The following is a 25,419-nucleotide window of genomic DNA, read 5'->3' on the forward strand; positions in this document are numbered from 1 at the left end:
GGCACTCCTTGGTTTGCGTCCACATCAGCGCTCTGTCATCACGTGGCGCTTTCTGTGTGTGTCCCCTTTTCTTTATAAAGATACCAGTAGGACCTTAACTCGCTGTAATTACATCTGCAGGGATCCCGTCGTGAGGTCCTGGGTACACACGTGGATTTGGGGAGACACTTCACCCCACCAACAGGGTCTCAAAGCTGTTCTGTGACTCAGCAGGGTGGCCCTGTCGCTGTTACTGTAGTTGTTTGGGAGGGTTGCTTCACACCAGCCTGCTTTGCCCACACCCCTTCCTCTGCCTGGAATTCACTTTACAGCCCGTTGTCCGCACGGCGTGGCCATCATCCATCATTTAACGCTTAGCAACTCCGCTTTGCCTCCGCCGCAGATCTTCACCTGAAACCCTCCACCCCTCCCCTGGTCACAGGTTCTGTCACAGTCTGTGGGTCACCACCGATGGGAGCTTAAGCCTCTTAAGGTTCTTTTCACATCTGTTTCCAGGTCCTTGGGATCTAGCGGGTGCTCCTAATTCATACTAGCCTGTGAATGGTGTTGGAGAGACTGGTTGGTTGTTAGGATTTTTTTGAGTGTCAGCATCCTTAGCCGGCTAGTAATGAGTACTTGCCCTGAAAGCAAGCCCTTGCGGATTTTGCTGTGACTGGAACCCTGCCTCTTCAGTGCCTTCCTGTCGGCACACACCGAGGTAACCAGATTAATGGCAGCTGTCATTTACGTGGGGCACTAACATGTAAGAAATGCTTCCACGTTTTTCACGCATGAAGAAAGCTGTTTTTGTTGACAGAGCTATAAAGGGAGCAGATAAATATTTAAAAAGAAGTGGCTAGGGGCACCTGGGTGGCTCAGTCAGTTAAATGTCTGACTTCAGCTCAAGCCACGATCTCACGGTTTGTGAGTTCAAGCCCCGCGTCAGGCTCTGTGCTGATGGCTTGGAGCCTGGAGCCTGCTTCAGATTCTGTGTCTCCCTCTCTCTCTGCCTCTCCCCTGCTCATGCTCTCTCTCTTTTTCTCAAAAATAAATAAACATTAAAAAAAAAATTTAAGGGGCACCTGGGTGGCTCAGTCAGTTAAGTATACAACTTCAGCTCAGGTCATGATCTCACTGTTTGTGAGTTCGAGCCACGCATCAGGCTCTGTGCTGACAGCTCAGAGCCTGGAGCCTGCTTCAGATTCTGTGTCTCCCTTTCTCTCTGCCCCTCCCCTGCTCACTCACTCTCTCTTTCTCTCAAAAATAAATAAACGTGAAAAAAAATTTTTTTTAATTTAAAAAGAACTGGCTAAAACCTGCCTGAGGCCTCCCCACCCGGCCCTGTCAGGGGAGGACCTTTCTAGCTGCCCGGAGAGACATTAAAGCCTGTAAAGCGCGAGGATCTCAGACCGGCTGAGCTCTAAAACCTGAATATTTCTGATTTTAATAGCATGTCTTAATTTAATTACAGAAGCCACAACCAAATCCAAGGAAAAGCGAACAAAACAGGGAGCTCTCTGTGTGTGCATGCGTATGTGTGCATATTTGCATACACGCGTTTCTAGGCCTCGGTGCCCTTATTTGCGCAGGAAGAGAGTTAAAAGGGGGGAAGTTTATGGCCACAATTGTTTCCTTCAAATATTTGATGAGCTTTCACAAGAAAGGAGGGTTTGGGTGCAGAAGGAAGCGGTGGCAGGACCCCTGGGTAGAACTTAGAGGAAGGTCATTTCAAGGCCAAGTGAGAGAGAACTTTCTTTTCACGGAGAGGCTGGTTGCCGTCCGGAGCGCCATAAAGAGAATCGGTATGTGGATTGGGAGTTTGGCCTAGATGGACTCGGATTTCTTTGCTTCTTGTGTCTCTGCCTGGGTGAGCATTAAGGTTCTCTTCCTTCTGCGAAGAGTAACATTTTGTGATTCAGGGGCAGGGAAGCTTAGGTCGTGCTTTCACGCCCAGAGACGCACGAAGAATCGAGCCAGCAGCCAGCCTCAGCCCTTTGCTGCCAGGTGCTCATTGCCCTTGGGAGCGGGACCGTTTGCATTCCGTGGCCGCATGCAGTTCACAGATGCTTTTCCTGCCCTTCCTTCGTTTGCTCTTCGGGACATCCTCACGCAGCCCTAGGTGCTGTCTGGCATCTCGGCTCCGGGGACCGAGAAACAGGCCCCGGAAGGGAAGGGACTGTACAGAGCTACAGGGCCGCGGGAGCAGATTTGGGGTCTAGGCCTTCTGACTCTGAGTCTGCTCCTCGTCCACAGCGTGCGTCGTGGGCGCCTTCCAGGAGCAGGGCCCGGTTTGCAGGAGGCTGGGGTTGGCAGCAGACGCTGCGTAAAAACAGGCGGTAGCACAACTCTAGGGTCTGAGGCACTAAGGAAAGCTGTGCAGAGGGGATGTGTCCTGGCTTATTTCCTGTGGCAGCGCCCTGTGGCCTTGCTTCGGGCCAGGTACTTTGGAATGTAGTATCTCATTTAATCTTTCGAACGTACCTGAAGGGGCGCCTAGGTGGCTCAGTCAGTTAAGCGTCCAAGTCTTGGTTTTGACTCAGGTCATGAGCTCACGGTGTGTGAGTTCGAGCCCCGCGTTGGGCTCGCAGCCTCACTGGGATTCTCTCTCTCTGCCCCACCGCCACTTGTGCGTGTGTGCGCCCTCTCTCTCTTTCTCAAAATAAACTGTACAAAGATTCTTCTTCATTTATTTTAGAGAGAGAGCACTTTGGGGAGAGGGGCAGAGGGAGGGAAAGAGAGAGAGAGAGAGAGAGAGAGAGAGAGTGAGCCTTAAGCAGGCTCTGTGTTCAGTGCAAAGCCTGATGCCAGGCTCAATCCTATGACTCTGGGATCATGACCTGAGGTAAAATCAAGAGTCAAATGCTCAACTGACTGAGCCACCCAGGTGCCCCTAAATAAATATACTTAAAAAAAAAATACACCTAAACCAGGCAAGCAAGCAAGTCCTCCTTGAGAGCAAGAAGGTAGAGGTCTCTGGTTTTTCTCCCAACCTAAATGCCAGCTGACCTTAAAGTCTTGGAAAGCCATAGAATTTGTATTTGTCTCCACTGATATTTAAGCTCAGGAGTTAAGTACAGGTGTCACCAGACTCCAGTCAGATCCTGGCATATTTGGATCTTGCCCTCTGTCCCTGGAATTAAAATTGTTTTGTTAATGTTTATTTTTGAGAGAGAGAGAGAGAGAGCAAGAGTGAGCATGGGGGAGGGGCAGAGAGAGAGGGAAACAGAATTCGAAGCAGGCTTCAGTCTCTGAGCTACAGCACAGAGCCCAATGAGGGGCTCGAACTCACAGACCACCAGATCATGACCTGAGCTGAATTTGGACGCTATTTATTTTTGAGAGAGAGAGAGAGAGAGAATGGGGGAGGGGCAGAGAGAGAGGGAAACATAATTGGAAGCAGGCTCCAGGCTCTCAGCTGTCAGCACAGAGCCCGACGTGGGGCTCGAACTCACAGACCGCGAGGTTATGACCTGAGCCAAAGTTGGACGCTTCACTGACTGAACCACCCAGGCGCCTCTGGAATTTTTCTTTTCTTTTCTTTTCTTTTCTTTTCTTTTCTTTTCTTTTCTTTTCTTTTCTTTTCTTTTCTTTTCTTTTCTTTTCTTTTCTTTTCTCTTCTCTTCTCTCCTCTCCTCTCCTCTCCTCTCCTCTCCTCTCCTCTCCTCTCCTCTCCTCTCCTCTCCTCTTTTCTTTTCTTTTCTTTTCCCAGTTTTTTTAATGTTTATTATTTCTGAGAGAGAGGGAGAGAGCAGGGGAGGAGCAGAGAGGGAGACAGAGGATCCACAGCGGGCTCTGTGCTGACAGCAGAGAGCCCAGTGTGGGGCTCGAACTCAGGAAGTTCAAGGTCAGAGAATAAGCGATAGAGCCGAGAGTCGTGCTGTCTGGGGCCAAAGCCCGGTACCAGCTGCTCTGTGCACATTTCCCACAGCAAGGATGTGGAGAACAGTAGCAAGCGTAGCTGTGTAGGACATTGATTTGGTTTGGGCCTTCAGATTCATCTTTCAAAAACGTCTTTCAGGCTCTTAGGAACTAAAGCACGAACTCTGTTCCCAGGTGTTTGTCTTCACCGCAGTGCACGGGCAGGGCGAGCCCCTTGTCTCTGTTCCCACGGCAATTGTAACAGACGCCAGAGGCCACGACACGTCTCATTCCACCGTCTTTGTCCTGAAAAGAAAGTGGGCCAGGAAGGCAACATTGTCAGCAGTGAGTTTCACATTTAAAAGTGGCTGTCGAGGGGCGCCTGGGTGGCTCAGTCCGTCAAGCGTGCGACTCTTGATCTCGGCTCAGGTCATGGCCTCACGGTTCCTGAGTTCGAGCCCCGCATCAGGCTCTGTGCTGACAGGGCGGAGCCTGCTTGGGATTCTGTCTTTCCTTCTCTCTGCCCCTCCCCCGCTAATGCTGTTTCTCTCTCTCTCTCTCTCTCTCTCTCTCTCTCTCTCTTTCAAAATAAAAATAAAAAAATTTTAAAAAGGTAAATAAAGGTGGCTGTTGAATTGCCTCAGATGTGTGTGCTGACCCATTGCTGGCCTGTCTTTCCCGCGAGTTCAAGTTCGGGTCAGCCTGGGCCAAGCAGAGTAGAGGGGTGTGCTTTTGCTCTGGCAATGATGTCGGCTCTTCTGACCCTAAATATTCCATCGTCCGTGTGGTCTGTCACATACCTGGCATTCCTGTCCGTGTCTTTATGTGCAGGTTCAAGGGAATTTCTGTTACAGTTCTGCCTATCACCGTGCTGTTTTCCACAAATCCGTGTGGTCTGTGAGCAGTTATTTCCCTGGATCGTGATCTAGGGGTGTATGTTGGAACACGATATCGATTGAGCTCAGCCTTCTCCATCTTGGGGGGGTGGTCCTTGCCGTGGGTTTTGGGTGAGGCCATGTCTATAATCTGTACATCAGGCTCCACCTGCCTGTAATACGGGGTTTCTGCGTAGGGGTTGTTTAGTCAGATTACTAGTTCTCGGAATATGACGGCGATAAGAGAGATGGCAGGTTTCTCACCAACTTGATTGTTCTTGCCCCCGCTCCGTCCCCAGAGACGGTCTGGTCTGGAGACTGGGACTAGTTGAAAGATTTGCTTTCCTCCATCTCTGAGGCCCTTTTTGCCTTGGAAACCCCATGGTTTTATGAAATGCATGCTCTGGACTGATCGTATGCCTGTTGGAATTCTGGGGTTTCCTACACGAGCAAGTTGAGCCAGTGAGTGGTATGTACTTGGGGGAAATCATAGGAGGTGTCCCTTGCACACTGGGGACTTTGATGGCCTTGCTGAAGAGGGAGAGTAGCACACTTGAAAACCCCACAGGTCCTGTGTGGTGGCTGTTGATGCTGTGCGTTTTAGGGACAGATCAGTGGTGACCAGAGAGTTAGAAAAGGCTTCCTAAAAGAAATTGGGCCTGCTTGGGCCTTGGAAGACCCCAAGTTTGGAAGATGGTGAAGGACAGAGGCGCAGAAAGATACTGAACCTTGACAACGGCCAGGGACAAGGGTGTTCCTGAATCCTGGCATTGTGGGCCATGGCTGAGGCCAGCACTGGTGCCCTGCAGGATGTCCCCTCAGTGGCTGCTGAATTGCTCTTTTACTGGAAGCCAAATGCCATATTAGTAGCATGTTACTTTTAACCTACAGTCAGTTATCGGACAGACTCAGTCCACGGCATGAATCCGGATCCAGAATAGACATGAAAAAGACCTTAGGCTTTGGATTGAAATAGACCTCAGACTCACGTGCCATAGCGGATGTCACTTAGCTGGAGCAGAGTTCCTCGCTTGGGTCCGCCAAAGCCCTTTTCCCTATTTATACCCAGGCTGAGGATGTATGAGAACAGAAAGATGATTGCCAGAGGCGGGTAGGGAGACAGCACCTAGGAAGGAATCTGATAGCCACAGTGAAGGCTGGAGTACAGAAGAGATGTGAAGAAACAGCCTTGAGTACCCAGCGTGGGGCGTGGGGACAGGTGGCCTCTGTCTCCTGTGGGGTCTGACATTTTCACGGGGCTATGTACGTGGCACAGCTCATAATGAACACATGAAACATTCATCCTGAGTCACCAACAAGGCTTAAGTCACGTGTAGGTTACTGTCTTTAAAAAGGTGAAAAAAGGCATATTGAATTTTTTTTTTAAAGTTTGTTTGTTTTGAGAGAGAGCACATGAGCAGAGGAGGGGCAGAGAGAGAAGGAGAGAGGGAGAACCCCAAGTAGGCTCTGCACTCAGCACAGAGCCCAAGTGAGGTCACGACCTGAGCCGAAATCAAGAGTTGGATGCTTAACCGATTGAGCCACACAGGTGCCCCACATTTTAATCCAGATTTTGCAAACATTTAAAAAAGATTTTCTTTTAATGTTTATTTATTTATTTTTGAGAGAGAGATAGAGAGTGAGTGAGCCTGAGCAGGGGAGGGGCGGAGAGAGAGGGAGACACAGAATCCGAAGCAGGCTCCAGGCTCTGAGCTGTCAGCACAGAGCCTGATGCGAGGCTCAAACTCCCGAACCTCAAGATCATGACCTGAGCCGAAGTCAGACACTTAACTGACTGAGCCACCCAGGCGCCCCACAAGCAGTTTTTTGAAGTTGGGACTTCAGTTATGCGTTATTTTTAGTTATGTGGAGCTTTCTGTACCCGGCATTGCTAGATCTGTTGAGTGGTGCACGAGGCATGGCCTCGTTTTCTATGGACGAGGCCATGCACCCCTCTTAGAGGCATTTCTAACCTTCCCAGGGGAGTCCCTCAGCTCCTGTGTCAGCTTGTCAGCCTGGAGTGGGGCTGGCCCGGTCCGTGGCTGCTTCTGGGAAACTCTGGTACCTCTGTGGAGGTGACAGTCCTGGGGAAGGCGAGCACTGCCTGACTTTTCCCCCCTCATTCCGAACTGAACAGTTTTCCTGAGCAAAGGTTCTCGAGGACTCGGAGAGCCACACAGGTAACGTCAGCAGCTCCTTTCCCGGGTTCCCTGCCCCATCCCTGCGCGCTCCCCAGGGCCGCCTGGGCTTTGGCGTAAGTGGGCTTCGAGGGAGGCTTGTGGACTTGCCCGGTTTGGAGAGTGTCTGCCTGCAGCCCTGTGCCAGAAGGAGGCAGGGCGTGGGGTGGGCACCCCGGCAAGCGAAGCCGTGCTGGAGCTGCGCCTGGGCAGAACATCCCTTCTCCAGGCAGCACAGCACGTTGTCTGTGGTTTCGGGGTAGAGAGGCTGGGAAATGGGGCCACCGGGCTCCCATCCAGCTTTCCCTCTCCTGCCTAGCAGGCCCTGACTGAGTTAGCGGGATCCCCTGGGCTCCTCTCTGCGGCCTGGCTGGACAGAAAAGCCAAACCCAGCAACCACAAGAGGGTTTGCTTTGAAGACGGGCCTGAGAATAGCCTGTGAGTTGCCCTTTAAGTTTTAAGTTTTGATCAGGGAAATAACTTTCAGCTGGAATCCAGGAGCCTAGGGATGTTTTCACCTTTCACGTGCATGTGGTAGTGTGGGAGGAAATATTTGCACGCCAGCGTGTCTGTGTGCATGAACTGAGACACTGTGTGTGCGGGGACTTCTGGTCTCACCGAGCCCGGAGCCTCTGGAGAGACAGTGCACGGGGAAGGGGGTGGGATGGGTGCTTATGAGGGCGGGTGTGTGTGTGTATGTGTGTGCGCGCGCGCGTGCACGCGTGATCAGGCCGCAGAGAGTCTCTGGATGGAGGGGTGGGGGTGAAGAAGTTCTTGCCCCGCTTTGGAAAATACCAGAGACAGCCGTCAAGGAGGAGCCCGGGTCGTTCTGAGCTGGAGAGCCACTGAGCAGACTTAAGACCTGTGACACAAAACCTCGTCTCAGGGACCCCTCGGCTTGCTCAGGGAGTCTGGACCTTCCCTGCACTCTTCCCTGCGCTCCCTCAACCCACACGTATTCCCATCAGCTGTCACAGGGCTTGGGTTCTCTGTAGGGCTGGCTAACGAGCAGCCCCTTGCGTCCTGCCTTTGCATTCCCGGGGCTGGGCAGACGGAAGCACTCAAATGTGGAAGGGATATTGAGCAGCCGTGTGACTGGATGACTAGGGCTTTCAAAACGCGCATTTGCTCGTAGGACTCTTACTTCCATTATACAGGGCTGGTCTCGCCAGATTCTCCCAGCCTCCTGTGAGTGTGCCTGTCGAGGCTGATACTAAGCAGCAGCCGAGGGTAGACCAGTGATTGACTGAAGCACTGTTGGGATATAAGTGGGATAGCTTTGCCATGGCCCTGCTATCAGGGAGGTTAGCTGATTGACTTCTGGATCGTTTTTAGACTCTGTGCCAAACAAGGGGAGCCGAGCCGGGGTTTGACAGAGTGTCCAGCTGATAGGTTAGGGGGCTGTGTTGTCTTTCTGTGAAGTGCACATCCCTGAGCCACTCAGAGAGTTACAGTGGCCATCCAGGAATGGAGGGCAACCCTGTCCTGGCACCTGGGCTATTGTGAGTGACCCTGGTAATCTCACCCACTTAGCAGGGGCTAGGAAGGAAAATAAGCAGGGCAAGATAAAAATAAATTTGTAGAGTTGGTGTCAGCACGTACACTGTCCCACAGGGGCCACGTGTCGCAAGGAAAGAGCATAGGCTGGAGGTTTGTAAACCCAGATTGGAGTTCCAGCTCTCCTGTGTGCCGATCAGAGATTTTTTTTTTTTAAGTTTATTTATTTATTTTGAGAGAGAGAGAGAGAGCACATGAGCAGCCGTGGAGCAGAGAGAAAGAGGGAGAGAGAGAATCCCAAGTAGGTTCTACACTGTCAGCACACAGCCCGACAGGGTTAGAACTCACAAACTGCAAGGTCATGACTTGAGCTGAAACCAGGAGTCCCATGCTCAACTGACCGAGCCACCCAGGTGTCCCTGGTCAGAGATTTTTGAACGTCAGTTTTCTTACCTTGAATGATTGTGGGACTCAGACACGACGGTATGCAAAAATCAGTGCTGTATGAACCCAAGTTTTTCTTTGAGGTGGTGAGTGTCCTGACCAAGAGCAGGTTCTTCTGCCGCCAGTAGGGAGCGTGGACGCCCTCCCTCCTCTGCCCCTGTACCTGTTGGCCTTACCTCTTCCCTGCTCCTAGGGGCCTGACCTTGGGCAGGGAGAGCCCGCTGCCTACGCCTCTACTGAGGGCCAGAGACAGCAGAGGGCCAAGGGCAGAAGGCCTCGTAGACCAGGAAAGGTCAAGGTCTCAGCTGAGGGTTCAAGGGGTCTTGCTCCCTCTGAAACACGGAGCTCCAGCTGACCTGGGACAGATAGGATGGAACCCAGAGGAGGGATCGGGATTAACTAATATCTGCAGGCATCATGCACTTATGTATTTGTGTTTATATTTATTTATTTTATGAGAGAAACAGCGCAAATGGGGGAGGGGCAGAGAGAGGGAGAGAAAGAGAATCCCAAGCAGGCCCCGCGCTGCCAGCCTGGCCACCCAGGCGCCCCACTGGAGCCGGCTTCTATCACGCGCCCTCTGCCCTGTGTGGTTGTGGTTGGTTCTGATTTCTAGAAAACCGAAAGCCCAGCCTTCCTTACAACAGGGGCGATGGGGCTTAGAGGGAGCCCCTGCACAGAGACCTGAGAAAGCTGAACCTACACTTGGTCCCTTCACCCGTTAGCCCCGCCACCATCTGTAAGGCTCTTGACCCTTGTGGGCTCCTCGCTTCCCTCATTTGTAAACTGAGAAAAACGGGAAAGTTCCATGCAGCCTAAGCAAATCTAAGTTATAACTGATTCCTTTCTCAGCCGTTGTCTCGGTGGGATGTGGCTAATGACATAGCCCGGGAGAAGGCACGAGAGCCCCTTGATGATGGAGCTCAGTCTCACCTTTAAATTCTCGTCCCGGAGACAAATGGGGTGGTGAAACCCACTGCCAGTCTGCCAGGTTACCCTTGGTGTCCTGACTCCAGAAGAGGATTTTTTTTTTTTTTTCATTTAGGACCTGCTTATTCAATGAAAAAGCATTGCATTAATTTTGCCCTCTTTTCTCAGTATCCAGCGAGCAGCATTGGTGGTTCTGGAAAATTACTATAAAGATTTCACCATCTATAACCCCAATCTCCTAACAGCCTCCAAATTCCGAGCAGCCAAGCACATGGCCGGGCTGAAAGTCTACAATGTAGATGGTACGTGCCTTGAAATGGTGTCTCTCGTTGGTGGATCTAGGGAGCACAGTTTGGGCAACTCTTTAGCTTCAACCTTATGGTCCGTCTGTTTGGTTCTCCCTCCCCTCAGTGTCCATCTCTATGGTACATTCTCAGTTCAGAACCATTTTTTTGCTTTGCTTTGCTTCTCTTTCTCCTTTTCTTTTCTTCCCCCTCCCTCCCTTTTCTTCCTTTCTTCCTTTTGTTCTTTCGTTCTCTCTCTCTCTCTCTCTCTCTCTTTCTGCAGGCAGACATACTTTCAAAGGAATGTTGATTTACAGCCCACACATGTGGGAGGTTCATTCATTTTGGGACTTTCTGATTGAAAACAATAGTGATGTACGTTTCCTGCATCCTGCTCAGAAAGCCGCTTTTGAAATTTTGGATAAGCTACCCACAGACTCAGCTCCCTAGGTCCATGGAGTCCGTAACTTTCAGTAGTTCAGGCATCTGGTGAGATACTTACAGGGATTTCTCAATCCTGGCTAGGAGCTGGGGCTGAGTGGGTGGCCGGAGGCCAGAGGCCAGCCTGGGAACGTCAGAGCTGCATTTCAGAGCTATCAGATGGTTAAGTGCAAGAAACAGGACACAGTGTCATTTCTTGCTCAGTGCCTTGGGTCAGGGCAAGAGCTTTGCAGACCCTATAAGAGGATCATATTGTTAACAAGTCAAGTGATTTATGGATGGTGTCAATTTTTAGTGGCGATATCCTCCCCATTTTTGGCGGGGGGAGGTGGTTTCATGAGATATGCACTCTGGTGGGATTCCCAGAGGGTTGGTAAATTTCATCTGCTCTGAAAACTTAGCATAAATTCCCACGAGTGAAACCAAGTTATTAACTAAGTAGTTGATACAGAAGAAAGCATGTGATCTGCCTTGTCCTTCTGAAAAGCGAAGGTGGTCTGTGGGCAGCTGGGAACAGGGCCGCGAGTTCCAAGTCTGTATTAACAGACGGGCCATATTGCCAGACCTCAAGTCCTTTTTTTTTTTTTTTTTTAATAAACACTGTGACCACTGTGATATTCCAACATGGCTTGCTGTCCTGTGCGTAATCCGTGTGTCCGTGTCCCTTGGCTTTCTTTTTTCTCTGTCCTCGTTCTCCCCATTGCGTGTCATTCTCTCTCGTTGTCTTGTTGCCGAAACGTGATGTTCCACATACCCTTTGTGGCCAAACTGAAACTTTATGTAGCCGATGGTGAGTAACCTCTTCAGCGGACTCCGTGTGTTGTTTTGGGCCAACGTTTTAATCATCTCCTCCTGAGTTCTTTCTCCATTTCCACTGATCCCAGGGGGCTTGGGGGAGATTTCCTTCCCCCAGGGAGCGCACTGAATGTGAGTACAGGAGGTCCTGTCCACCCTCCTGGGAAGCTCCTTCTGAGATTTGTGTATGTGCGGGTAGGCGGGTAGACAGTACTGACAGACCGAGGTACTGGCTTTCTGCTGTACTTTGCAGCCCCATGGCATTAAAACCGTTCTTCCGCCTCCACTGTCCTTCCCCAAAGGCCCCAGTAACAATGCCACTGGTCAGTCCCGGGCCATGATTGCTGCTGCCGCTCGGCGCCGAGATTCCAGCCACAACGAGTTGTATTATGAAGAGGCTGAGCACGAGCGGCGGGTGAAGAAGCGGAGAGCAAGGTCTGTCGCCCCCCACCCCACCCCGACATAACCCCCTGTCATAGTAGACTTTTTATTTCTTTATTTTTTTACTGCCGGAATGAAATCTCCATGTGTAAACGTGACACGCTCAAGCCTTAGGAGTGTCTCCCGTCCCAGGGTTTCTCATACTTCGGCGCCCTTGGGAGGGCTTATTAAAGCACGGATCTGAGGGTCCGGGCCCCACCTGCAAAAGTAACTGACTTACTATTCAGTGGGGCTGGAGTTGGGCCCAAGAATCTGCACGTCTTACAAATTCCCAGCTGATGCTGAAGCCGTTGGGCTGCGTGGCCCACGCTTTGAGGGGCCCCCCTCCTACACCCCCAGGCCCTGGTTGGTTTCCAAGTTCTGATCATGTGAACGGAAGCGGACAAAGTTGGTTTCCATCGTGGATGCTGGGCCCCTTCCTTCCTTTTCCCCCCGAGGCCGCTGGTGTGGGTGGCTGGATCAAGGGGGATACAGCTCTGGTTCTTTGCAAGGCTGCTTCTGAACCGCCGGCCACCCCTCAGCGTGTGCAGAGCCCTGTGTGTGGCCAGAGTTTGAGTAATCGTACAGCTCTTTTCCTCTAACCCTTCGTTGTGGAGATGGAAGGGTTGAAGCGAGGCCCCTGAGCTCGTTCGTGGCAGAATCGACTTGAGCGGTCATCCCCCCGTCCCAGGGCTCCTTCCTCTTCACCCCTCTGGCTCCCCTGCCTTCCTTTCTCCCTCTGTCCCCTCTCAGCCATCTGGAGTGACAGCTAAGGAGGTGAGCCCTGGGTGAGCTGGCGGCAGGCTGGGACGCAGAGGCGGGTGGGGGCCCTTCCAGACCCTTTAGCACCGCTCTGCTCTCAAGCCTGCAGTGGGTCCCGTCCTGATGACTGTTCTGTTGCCCGCCAGGCTGGTGGTGGCCGTGGAGGAGGCCTTCATCCACATCCAGCGTCTCCAGGCCGAAGAGCAGCAGAAAGCCCCAGGGGAGGTGATGGACCCCCGGGAGGCCGCCCAGGCCATCTTCCCCTCCATGGCCCGGGCTCTGCAGAAATACCTGCGCACCACTCGACAGCAGCATTACCACAGCATGGAGAGCATCCTGCAGCACCTGGCCTTCTGCATCACCAACAGCATGACCCCCAAGGTGCCACCTGTCCCTGAGCCTGGGAGGTCCCGCTGTCGGGTGTGCCCGGGAGCGATATGGTCAAAGTCTTCTCTAAAGCACCGACTCGTGAGAATTCATGACTCCCACTTAACTTTGTATTATCTGGGTGCGATTGGGTTTTGTTAAATGGCCCTTTGACAGCCTCTACGTTCACGCAGAGGAAGGACTTTGACTTAGAGACGGTATAGGCAGTAGTTAAAGGTACTCGGCGGGTTCTGGAACCGAGCAGACTCCTTCTAACCTTCCTCCTCCACCAACAAGCTGGTCACCTTGGGCAAACGCTTCGATGGCTCTGTGCCTCACTTTCCTGCTCTATCCACTGGGGCTAATGGTTAATACCTACCTCATCGGGCTGCTTTGGGAACTCAAAGAGCTCGTTCATATGAAGTACTTAGAACAGTGCCCGTCGTATGGTAAGGACTGAATAAATGACTGTTATTAGTGGAGGAAAGAATGCCAGCACTCTGTTAGGTGTTTTGGATGTCGTGGAGTTAGTTTTACTTGAATGGTGTTTTGAATTATGACGTGAGCATGTTTTCAGGGATATTGCAGGAAACGGCTGTGCATCTCAGAGAGGGCTGTGGCCAAGGAAGCAGAATAGAGTAAATGACCTGTCACCAGACAGAGGGGAGCTCAGATCCCAGCTCCACCAGTTGATTGGTTGGTGACTTTGTAGAAGTCACTCTACATTTGTTTCCTCTTTTATAAAATGGGGACAGTGGCAGCATCTACCCGATAGGCCTGTTGTGTGAAAGTCATGTTAAATGTGGCAACACGACGTGTAAATCACAAGGTAGGGAGTAAATGAGCTTGGCATACAGTGCTCATGAAATGATTGGTGGCTTTTGTTCTAAGGGCCCATGTACACGCATCGCCCTGTACGTGTACAACGTGTGGCTGTGTTGTCACTCATCAGTAGCAACCGTCAGGAAAGCAATACAGAGATATTCAGTGGGGGTCTGTAAGGTTTTCCATTTTCTTTGACTCACTAATTCCTCTCCTAGAAAAAGTATTCAGCGCAGTCAGATACATATACAAATATACATGAAGGTGATTTTTGCAAAATAATCTGGAATAACTCCACGCCGGCCATCACTTAAAAATAGAACAGTGGTTTATAAATCACGGTATGTCACCTGTTAAAAATAGAAGAATCTTTGTTAGAATATTAAGTTACAAAAAACGGAATGCAAGAAAGTACGAGTATGATACATCTACACATGCAAAGTGATAGCTGAGACCATGTGGAACGGAAGCCGTTTTCCTTTTATTTGAGATGTCTTACTGTCCTGGTTGCTTTTGTTTTTGTTTAAAAAATGTATACTTTTGGGGTGCCTGGGTGGCTTAGTGGGTTAAGCGTCTGGCTTTGGCTCAGGGCATGATCTCACAGTTTCTGGGTTCGAGCCCCGCGTCGGGCTCTGTGCTGACAGCTCAGAGCCTGGAGCCTGCTATGGATTCTGTGTCTCTCTCTCTCTCTCTCTCTCTGCCCCTCCCCCCCGCTCATGCTCCATATCTCTCTCTCTCTTTCTTTTTTTTTTCTTTCAAAAATAAACATTTAAAACAAAAATGTATACTTTTTCTGAATTAAAACTCATTTCACACTCTTTCTTTGTGTAAAAATCCAGGCGTTAAAGAAAAATACAATGTGCAAAGGGAACTCTCCATTCTACTACCCTAAACTGTTCGTAGTGATAAGGAGTCCGTATGTATGCTTCCAGAGGGGTGTGTGTGTGTCTGTCTGTCTGTCTAAAGTAGAAGTGGAAAAAAAAGCAAACCACAAATGGGAGCTTATGCACACACACGCACACACACACGCAGTTTGGAAACTTGCTTTTTTCATTTAAAACGATCCCTTGGCTGTTTTCCCATGTCCGTACCTTCCAGATCTCTGTCCTACAGATCTAACTCGTTCTCTTTAGTGGTTGCATCTTATTCCACTGAATAGCACGATTTGTTTAACCAGTGCTTACGATGCACATCTGGATTAAGATCTTTCACTAGTTTAAACCAGGGCTCAGCTGTTTTTGTTAATCGAGTTTTATTGGAACACAGCCACACCCTTTTATTTCCATATCGTGTATGGCTGCTTTCTCTCTACACAGACTGAGTTGACCAGTTGTGCCAGAGTGTGGCTTGTGAAGCTGAAAATATTTACGTTAGAGAAAATGTTGCCAACCCCTGGTCTAAACAGGGTTGCAGCAAATATCTTTTTTGCATGTCTTTGTGCATCTGTGTAACTATTTCCGAAAGATAAATTTCTCGTAAGGGAACAGTTAGATCAAAGGTACAGATCTTGCCAAATTGTCCTTCCTAGGCATGTTACTATTTTACACTTTTGCCTCTGAGATAGGATTGTTTATTTCTCCCACACAATTGACGTGTTGGGTGTTACCATTCTTTTTAATCACTGTCCACATAAGAGGAAAAAAAATATTTTTCATTTTAATTCCTGTTTCTTGAATTATTAATGTGGTAGAACATCTTTTTTACTATGTTAATTTTCTATTAATATTTATTCTATAAATTATTAATTTCATTTCTCTAATTGCTGAGTTATTTCTTTTTCTCATGATTCATAAGAGCTGTTTCTTTTTTGTGAGAGAGAAAGAGAGAGAGAGAGGATGAGCAGGGGAGGGGCAGAGAGAGAAAGAATCTTAAAAAATTTTTTTTTTAAATGTTTATTTTTGAGGGGCGCCTGGGTGGCGCAGTCGGTTAAGCGTCCGACTTCAGCCAGGTCACGATCTCGCGGTCCGTGAGTTCGAGCCCCGTGTCAGGCTCTGGGCTGATGGCTCGGAGCCTGGAGCCTGTTTCCGATTCTGTGTCTCCCTCTCTCTCTGCCCCTCCCCCGTTCATGCTCTGTCTCTCTCTGTCCCAAAAATAAATAAACGTTGAAAAAAAAATTTTTTTAAATGTTTATTTTTGAGAGAGAGACAGCATGAGTGGGGAAGGGGCAGAGAGAGAGGGAGACAGAGAATCTGAAGCAGGCATAGAATCTGAGCTGTCAGCACAGAGCCCGACGCACGACTCGAACTCACAAACCATGAGATCGTGACCTGAACCAAAGTCGGATGCTTCACCGACAGAGCCATCCAGATGCTCAGAAGTAGAGAGAGAATCTTAAGCAGGGGCTCAATCTCAGAAACTGTAAGATCATGACCTGAGCCAAAATCAAGAGTCGGATGCTTAACCGATGAGGCCACCCAGGTGCCCCCGAAAGAGCTATTTTTATATTAGAAGGATGTTGAGGCATGGCTGTACTTCCCGCCTTAGAATATAAGCGTACAGATCAGAAATAATATACTTGGCAGCAGAGTGAGGTATAGAAGGAAGGGGATGCACATAGAAACCATCCTGTGTCTAGGACCAGAGTGCTATATCCCCATATATCCTGTCTGAATTGCTGGCTCATTCTTTTCTTGCAGCTTAATCAGTGTATTTATTGATTTAATACACCGCTGAGCCGAATGTCACACGGGAGTCAGGCCAGTGATTATAAGCGCTTGGAGGAGGGTGTGTTCATGTGTCCAGAGGTTCAGGTGGTGGTCTGAGGAGATGTAAACGCCCAGGAGGAACAGTGCATGTGGACACCATTTGGGGTGGGACGGGGGCAGGGTGTGCTGTCCAAGAACTCCCAGGAGCTAAGGAGCTAAGCACTGTTGGAGCAGAAGGACAAGGACATGGGCTCTGGCATCCCTCGGACTTGCCCTGTGCACATTGGTCCCACAGGAGATCACCATCGCTCACACTGGTTGGGTTTCCCTTGTGCCATGCGATGGTTGGAGGTAATCTTTTCATCCCCACAGCGGCCCTGTGAGTTAGGAGCTGTTTCTCTCTCCACTTACAGGGAGGTTAAATGACTTGTCCACAGTCACACAACCTGTGAGTGGTACAGCATGCATTTTCAAGCATGCAAGTATATCCTTTTATGTGTTAGGCTTACATTTCCCTGGTGTCCCTCGGGGCCAGCCCTTGCCCTGAGGAGCTGTCCGTGCAAGAGGAGGCAGGCCCAGCACAGGGACAAGTGGTGGCATGTGTGGTGGGGCCGAGCCTTGGCTGGGCTGGTGCCTCAGCGATGGCTTCCGGGCAGATTCAGATGCCAGCCACCATCACCCCCACCCCGCCCCATCTCTGGTTGGAAGTTGGCAGAGGGGAATGAGGACATCCAAGGAGGTTTCCCTACCCAACAAGGTCTCCGTTGTGAGGGTCTGATGGGAATACGGTGTGATAAGCTGGGTTCCATCTTGGTTTGCTGGGAAACATTTTCATCGGCACAGGATGAATAGGTCCCTGGTGGCACTGCCGTGGGCGTGGGGTGATTCTTCCCTGATGGCCTTTCCCCTCTTTTCCAGGCCTTTCTGGAACGTTACCTCAGCGCAGGCCCCACCCTGCAGTATGACAAGGAGCGCTGGCTCTCGACGCAGTGGAGACTGGTCAGTGACGAGGCTGTCACTAACGGACTACGGGATGGAATCGTTTTCGTCCTCAAATGCTTGGACTTCAGCCTCGTGGTCAATGTGAAGAAAATTCCATTCATCGTACTCTCGGAAGAGTTCATAGACCCCAAATCTCACAAATTTGTCCTTCGCTTACAGTCTGAGACCTCAGTTTAAAAGTTTTATATTTGTGGCTTTATTACAAAAAAAAAAAAAAGAATATATGAGATATATATATATATATATGTATACCAGAGGGGCATCCTTTTTTATTCTTCTTCATCGCTGACTGAAACTGGCAGATGATAGACCAGTGTCCTTTCACCATCCGCACTTTATTTGGAAGGAAGCAGGGGATGTCCACCCTGGAAAACAGTGACTGACGACATCTGACTTCTGTGGATGGGACTTCTCTAGAAGCTGTTCCCTGGCGCTTCTGTGACAGCTGTAAACCAAAGCGGAGCTGGTGGCTCTCAGGAGCCTCGCCTTACAGCATCTAGTCCCCGCCTCTCGTCCAGGACCACGCCCTCCTGTCACTTCTGGTCCACCCCCTGGTAGAGCTCCCGGGGAACACATCTTTATTCTGTTCGGGGAAACCAGACGCGACATGTCCACACGTGTGTTTGTGTAAGTAAATGTCCAGCACCACATCACCCATGGGAGCCACGGGCCGTTCAGGAAACGCCTGCCTTCATCTTTGTTCTTTGTTGCCTTAAGTGCTGCAGAGAGAGGTCACGACAGAAAATGTGCACTATCCGTTTACAGCTCTACGTGATTTTATGTTGTTTTCTCCCCCAAGGAGAAAACCTGCCTGTCCTGTTTCTGACCCTGCTTCCCTCGAGTTGAGCAGGTAGACCTTTCCTGACCCCACGATTGCCCACCCATCTCCCTCCACCTGCCCTCCCCTGCACACACCACACACCGGCCAGGGAAGGCTGCCGGGACCTGGCTCTTCACGCGGGCTCGCAGGCTTTGTGTGCCGCCTCCAGTGGGCCCCGGGGATTGTTTGCACAGGGAAGCGTAGAATGCCTACCAGCTAGAACACAGGGCGAGCAAGCCTGCTAGGCTGTCCCTCCCAGGCTGCAGTGGGAGCCCCTCCCCTCCCGGTCCTCCTCCCGGCTGCTCATAGGGACCAGGCGAAAGACTGACACCGGGACTCAGGGACTGGCAGGTGCAGCTCGGAGCCTCTCGTTTCCCGTGGAGATGAGTCCTCACCAAAGCTTCAGAGCCGGCTGCCCTGCCACGGGAGACGAAACAGTGCCCGGCGCAGTGACAGCTGCTGCTGTCCACTCCCTGCTTTCTGACCACCATCACTGTGGAACTCGTCACCTCTGCCACTTAGCACCAGGGAAGGAGCTGCTTTGGCCCTGGTGCTGGAATTTCTTGTAGTTATTGGGAAAGTGGGGAGAGGGATTGGGTAAGCGGCCGAGCTTGGGAGAAGGAAAGGGAGGGAGCCAGTCTTAGGATCCCGAGCCATTCATCTGTGATCGGTTTCTGAAATGCCGCTGGTTTCAGTGGGCTCACCCCTGGCCAGAGGGAGCAGCCGCGGCTTGGGGGTGGGGGTTGTGGCAAGCTGACCCGGCGGAGGCCTGCTGTAAGGGAGCCCCTGTCTGTACCTCCGTCTGCCTTCCTGTATCATGGCAAACCTTTACAAAGTATTTGGCCTTGCTTTTCCCAGGAAGTTGGGGGTATTCAGTCACCTCGCTTTAGAAAAGGAGAGTGCTGTCGGAATGTTCTCTGTGTGTGTGTGTTGGCACATACCCTTACTGGGCTGTGCGTTCCAAAAGTGGTGCAGTATTTGTGTATCATTTTTGAAAATCACAATTGGCTTTGGATATTGGTAACGCACCTGTACCTGAAAAAGTAAACAGCATTCTCGAATCAACAGCCTTCCGCTCAAAAAGACAAGTGTTGGAAAAGCAGAAAGGAGACACCAGTCAGTGTGGCCTCGAGCCAGGATGTGCTGTGTCACTACATGGTTCTGTTTATGAAAAACACATACCATGTAACCATGGTGCTTTTTTCCTAGCTGTTGCCTTTAGGTCCTTTCAAACTGGACATTCCTTATGATATCTTTCTCAGGAAATCTATTTTGGGAGATGGGGCGAGGAAAGGTGTAAGTGGATGAGACTTTGTGCAGCAGTTCTAATGTCCCAGGCTAAGGGTGTCAGAGGCTTCTGCATCAGGGAGGGACACAGCGGCTGGAGACGCCGTAAGTCCGTAGAGTTCATATACAGGACACGTAGTTCGTAATGACACTGTTCATCAACGTCCTAAAATACTGTGCCTCCGACCCGATCTTAAGTCCCCAGCCCAGGAGTTACGTTGGTGTCACTGCCTTGGTGCATGTATTCCCAGCAGGGTGAAAAAGGGTTTAAATTAAGGAATTTGTTTTCTCTCTCCCCTCCCCCCATCCTCCCTCCCCCCAGTCTTTGCATAGGAGAATGTCAGCCTTTCTGAAATTATTGTTTCGGTTTTAAATTGGATATCGATTTTTGACACTGGCTTCGTATTGAGTCCCCTTTGAAAGAAGAACAAAATAAAATGCAGGATCTTTGGATAAAGCCTTTGCACTTTCAAAACCTTAATAACTCGAGTTGCTGGTGCAGTGGGAACATTGTAAGTGACATTAAAGAGATTGAAGGTTTCAGAAAGCTGCGTCACACAATCGAAAACAATGCGTTTTCATTTCAGTCCATGGAACCAATAGGCTATTCTTTTTAAAAGAGGGTAAACTGCCTGAGGGCTAGTAAAATATAGGCGACTTCACATTAGAGGAGTCAGGATTTCATTTGCCTTAAATGTTTATAGATTTTCTATAACTTTCAGCCTAAGGTATTAAAACATGAATGTTCAATGTGAGGAGTAGAGGACCCCGATGAGGAGTGCGTGCCTGAGATCACTCTGTTCCCTGCTGCTGTTTTAACCAGTGGGTAATTTTTGTTCTTCGGTGCCTACTTCTGATGGTGATTATAATTTTCAATCGTCCACGAACTGCATGTTACAGTTAAAAAGTCTGCATTCCTAGAGGGGGAAGGAACTCTAAGGCTTTGTGGTTTATTCATCCCTCTGCGTTATCGGTTAAGTCAGAAGCCAGAATACTTAATGCTGAAGTTCACAAAGCCCTTGAGAAAATGCTTGGCCAGGTTTTTGCCTGGCTGTCATCGTCTTCCCTCTCTGTCCTTCCCTTTCACATCTACGGCCAGGAGAAACTCTGTGCAGAGGCGGGTGGAGGTAGGTGGCCCTGGGGGGGATGGGGAGGTGTGTGTGTGTGTGTGTGTGTGTGTGTGTGCGCGCGCGCGCGCCCGCACATGCACACATGCAGCATTGTGGCTCATTGCTAGAGTTCAAGCGCCTTTTCAGTGTTTGGGGGGGTGATGAGATGAGGTGTCCCTCTCCCCTCTCACCCTACTCATGGCTCCCCTTCATTTTGCGTGCATGTGTTTAGATACGGCTGTATCTCTGTGGCAAGTCGTCTGTCGAGATGGCAGGAATTAATTACCCTGACTCTCCTCACCCCCACCCCCGCTGCCTGGGGAAGTGAGTGTTAGTCACTCCACAAAACCAAGAGAATCGGGCCCTTGGTTCACACGCCCTCTGGCTGGGCTCTGTGATGTAGCGTTCCCTAAATGGGGATGCACACTTGTTTGTGGGTATGTGTTTCCATATCTGTGTGCATTTCTCTTGAGGGTAATTTACGAGACAGGCGGTGTCTGGTTTATATGTTAGCCATCTGAACATCTGCGTTGTCTATAGATGGGTTAGTTCTGTCAGCAGGTAATTGATGCGTGTGTTTGTATGGATGAGTGTCTTGAGGGTGTCTGTGTTTCCCCCATACCCTATGGCGGAGAGAGTTCCTAACAGCACCCAATCCTTCGGAAGGCTTCTCTAAAGTCCGTTATTTCTCCCTTGGCTCCTATATTCCTTTCCATCAGTTATACTGGCTTCTCCCCAGGAGTAAATGGCTTTAGCATAGAAGTGTCTTCTGGAAATTTTGATGTCCTGCAGACAATCCATTAGACTCTCTCCTGCCTCAGGACCCTATGACCTGAAAACAGTAAGAAGCAGAGAAAGAAAGGTCAAGCTTTCTGCTGCTCCAAGTTCACTACCTTGGAAGCCTTATTCTATGTTTCTGAATATAACTTAAAAACTGAGCTTCATAAAAAAAGATAAGACTGATTACTAAAAGTAGCACAGAAATGTTAACATAATATTTAAATAGTCCAGCAGTGATCCTGCGATTGTAAAGTGATGTAAGTATTCCTGGGTAGTGTTTATGCTTTATGGATCTTGTTACAAAAAAAAAAATAATAAATCACTACTGTGAATTTACTATGAAACCTTGTGATCACATTCCATCGTTAATAAAATATGAGTCGTTCTTAAGCCCATAGCACAGTTCTTAAATGGTATTCAGGGCAGTAGTGAATCAAGGTAATTTAGACACTACATTGAAGTTGCCGTATTGCACTTTAACCAAGTTGATGCCTAGAAAATTAGATTTCAGGTCATGTTTTTGACAAAACATATTTTGGTCAGACAAGGAAGAGAAGGGTGCCGACACTGTGTCTCAGGTATCACGTCAGGTGCTGTTCTAGAACGGGAACTCCTTGGAGGCAGGGTTATCTCAGTTTAACAGGTGAGAAGGAGGACAATCAGGGAGGGAGGGACCAGTCTCAGGTCTCATGGCTAGTGAATGGGATTTCAAATCTAATGTCTGATTCCAGCCCCTCGCTCTCTGTACCTCGAGGTGTGATCTAAATGATCTGGCATCTGGGAATGTGGAGGAGGGACCTGAGGACACTTGACCTTGAATCTGAACCTGGGGGTGAGGGTTCCTTGGAGGTGGTGGAATCCCTTCGATTCTTTCACTTTGCACCAGAGCTGTGGCCCCAGGGGGAACCTCTCTATGGTGCTGGCATATTTCTTGCGATTTCTAATTGAAAGAATTTGAGAATGCCCCACCCCCAGGAAAACCAGCACGACCAAGGTGCTGTTGTTCTGGCAGCCACCCTTTGCTTTTGCCCCTCTGGCCCTCTGCCTCCATCCTGCTGGCTTGGGCAGGTGGGCAGCGGGCGGACCAGGCTTCTTCCTGAGCTGAGGAAGCTGCTCGCTGGTGCTCTGCTTCACCTGGTTAGGGTGGGAGAAAGACCACCCACAGGCCCCGCCTCAGGAGCTCTGGAACTGGGGGTCCCTGGCCTCCCCGTGACGTCGGTGCTCTCAGCGAGCACTTTGCACCCCACCCTTTTTCCCCACAGTTGCCCTCAACAGTTTTAACAGAACTGATGAAACAGAACTCTGGAAACGCAGTTTTCCTCTCTTCCGATGCCTTTAAGTTTTGTTCCTTGGAGTACAGACTACCTTTTTCTCTCCTGCTGTTTGCTTTCCGTAAAGGACAGGAAAACGAAGATGGGGCTCTCATTTCTCAGCATGGCTGCTCCTTAGGGATTGGCACAGATTTCCAGAGGGTAGAAAAGAAACTGTAAAACTGCTAAATAAAATAGAATTTGGGGACTCTGTGAGTCTCCCTTGCCAGGCCTTGTCCCATTTTTATTTAGATAATCCAGTTTGCTTTGTTTCACCTGTAAAATAAATCTCTTTTAATGGGTTGTCTTAGAGTTTCCCCGGTACAACAACAGATCTCTAACAGCCGAAGCATTAAGTGAAAGGTTACTTCCAATATGGCACTGAGGATCTACAATTACGATGTCTCGCAGCTTGAAAACACCAGTGGTTTGTCTTAGGGGAATAAAAACACTCTTACCTTGAGCCTGGGAGGGGTGGGGCGCAGTGGGACAAATGTGATAAATGCCAAGGCTTTGGTCTTCAGAGTGTCTTTGGCACTTCTTTTGGCACTGAAATAAGTTTTGCATACAGATATTTGAATGTACAGTTGTCTGATTTTGTGTTTGCTTATATTTATCGGAGTTTGCCCATGTAACATGAGCTTTCATTCTGAAGGAGCTGGTCATTTAGGAGTCGGTAAGCCCCCCCAAAGCCCAAAGCCTAGGAAAGCTTCATCTCTGAGGACCAGAGACTGTCGCTCAGGGAATTAGTGATGGGACCCAGGCATGGGATCTGTGGGTGACAAGTCTAGTTTGACTCACGTCATAGGGAATTCAGATCGTTGCACACTGTCACCATTGCAGGGGCCAGGTAGGAAGAGGTGCCCCTCCGTTATAGAAACAATGGAATATTCGCTTCATGTGGTTCATCATTCTTCAAGAAAAATGATCGTAAAATTCGAACTCTGGTGGTAATTCCTTATTTTTATAATGGATTTGCTGTAGGGTTTAGTTAAATAGCAAACTCCCCTGAGATCCCTAAATTATGACATTACCCAAACTTGATGTCCAAGCAGTCGTCTGTGAGTACAACTGTTGTATAGAGTACAGGACACTAGCCAGAATGAGAACAGCTGGGTCCTGACTCATGGGGGTGGTGAACATCACTCACCTGGTGAATGACCACTTACTCAACAAAGACTCTAGAGAGAAGGCCAGCAGGGCCGAGTCAGGTCTTCAGAGAAGTTCATTTGCCAACAAATTGCTTTTGTATTGAAAGAAATTTTCACTTGTGGATCTACAACCCGGAAGATTCCATGACAAAACCATCTGTCTCTGTCTGAGGGAGCCAGAATGGTTTGTGCAAAAACGGGGCTGGGGGACTTTGCGTTCTTTCTTGGTAGTTGATACTGTGCTTTTTGTAACCGGGAGGGGGCAGTTTTGCTAATCAGTCTCTGCTCCCATCACCACGTATGTATGAGAACTTCTGAATAGGCTCTGATGAGGCCTTTCGAACATCTAAATGAATGGATCAACCAGCAGTCATCCACACGAGGACACTTACACACATGCACAAGATGTGTCCTAGGAGATGTCTTCTCATTGTGACATCTATCAGTACCAATGTTAGTGTTTACAGCTGACACGGCGTACCTGGCAGCCAAGTCATTTGGTCCCCTTTTGGGTCCCACCCCCAATCCCAATTAACTGTTAAAACATTTTACATGTTGCATTTTTTTATACTGTAAAACTTGAAAAATAAACTGAACTCCCAAATTGTATTTGGCTTCTTTTTTTCATGTGATTATTTCAATCTAAAAAGTTGTTTGGTGTTTTTCTTTTTCTTTCTTTTTTTTTTTTTTTAGGGAACATTTGCACTCTTGTATGATTTTGATACCCTCTTAAAAACACGTCAAGGTTCCGTGAAAACCAAGACAATTATAATGATAGATTGAATGAAATGTGGATTGCCACTGTAATGAAAACTATCTGTTGTGATCATTTTATGCTCAAGAGAATGTTTTAAAATGAATAGATAACTGGACATTAAAATCGTAGGGTCTAAAAATGAAGATCAAATGGGCCTTTTGAATAAATCAGCAAGTGAAAAAAGATCCTGGAGTTAAGTAGGGAGGAAGAAAAGTGTCAGACCCTGGATTTGTTGGGGGGGGGGGAGTAAATATTGGATTGTTTTGGTGAGTGGTTTGGTAATTCAATGTTAATTATTGAGGGATTTCAGATAGGTAGGTCTATTTAAAAGGAACTTGATTATTTTCCAAAGAAATATTGGAACTTGCCTTCTGCTACACTCAGCTACTTTTTACCTGGATAGAATGCTGATAGCACACAATCAAATTCTCACCTGTTGCATGGACAGGGGTCAGAGAAAGCAATTGATTTGAAGATATTCACTGTATAGATTATTGACAAATTCTGTTTCTCTGGGCCATCGGCCAAGACGTGCATACTTTCTGTCTGCACAAGCAAACCCCGCTGGAGAAAAGATTAAAGTTGCCTGCAGACATAAACCGAAGAGTCCTCTCTTTTTCATTCACTACCCATTCTACTGCTATGGAATTTTGGAAGAGTTTTGAGAATATCAGATGATAAACTATCAGATTACGGAAGTGGAGTGAGAGATACCAGAATGGCACCAGTTAAGTCACTGCCTGCACGCCCAGTGCCGGAGACCGGGCTCACCAGCATTGGCGTGACATGGGCATTGTCCCTGTTTCCGGAGAGACTTGGCAGTTCCCTGCTGGTGTCAACGTGTCACGCAAGTATCTTCTGGTTATACAGGCTAAGGTTGACCTGGAAAAACAAAAACTGCACTTGAC

General features: G+C 49.1%; 1 protein-coding gene across 1 annotated transcript in view; it reads left to right on the top strand.

Annotated features, from left to right (window-relative positions):
- VANGL1 (VANGL planar cell polarity protein 1) overlaps window positions 1-24,363 on the top strand; it is a 54,724-nt gene extending 30,361 nt beyond the window's left edge. The window contains exons 5-8 of the mRNA XM_030324880.1: window positions 9,929-10,062; window positions 11,583-11,715; window positions 12,609-12,843; window positions 17,214-24,363. Of these exons, the coding sequence (XP_030180740.1) occupies window positions 9,929-10,062; window positions 11,583-11,715; window positions 12,609-12,843; window positions 17,214-17,474 (763 nt within the window). The 3' untranslated portion in view covers window positions 17,475-24,363. The remainder of the gene's footprint in view (window positions 1-9,928; window positions 10,063-11,582; window positions 11,716-12,608; window positions 12,844-17,213) is intronic.
- Window positions 24,364-25,419: the final 1,056 nt, after the last annotated feature.

The sequence above is a fragment of the Lynx canadensis genome, chromosome C1 (assembly GCF_007474595.2).
Source record: "Lynx canadensis isolate LIC74 chromosome C1, mLynCan4.pri.v2, whole genome shotgun sequence".
Lineage (NCBI taxonomy): Eukaryota > Metazoa > Chordata > Mammalia > Carnivora > Felidae > Lynx > Lynx canadensis.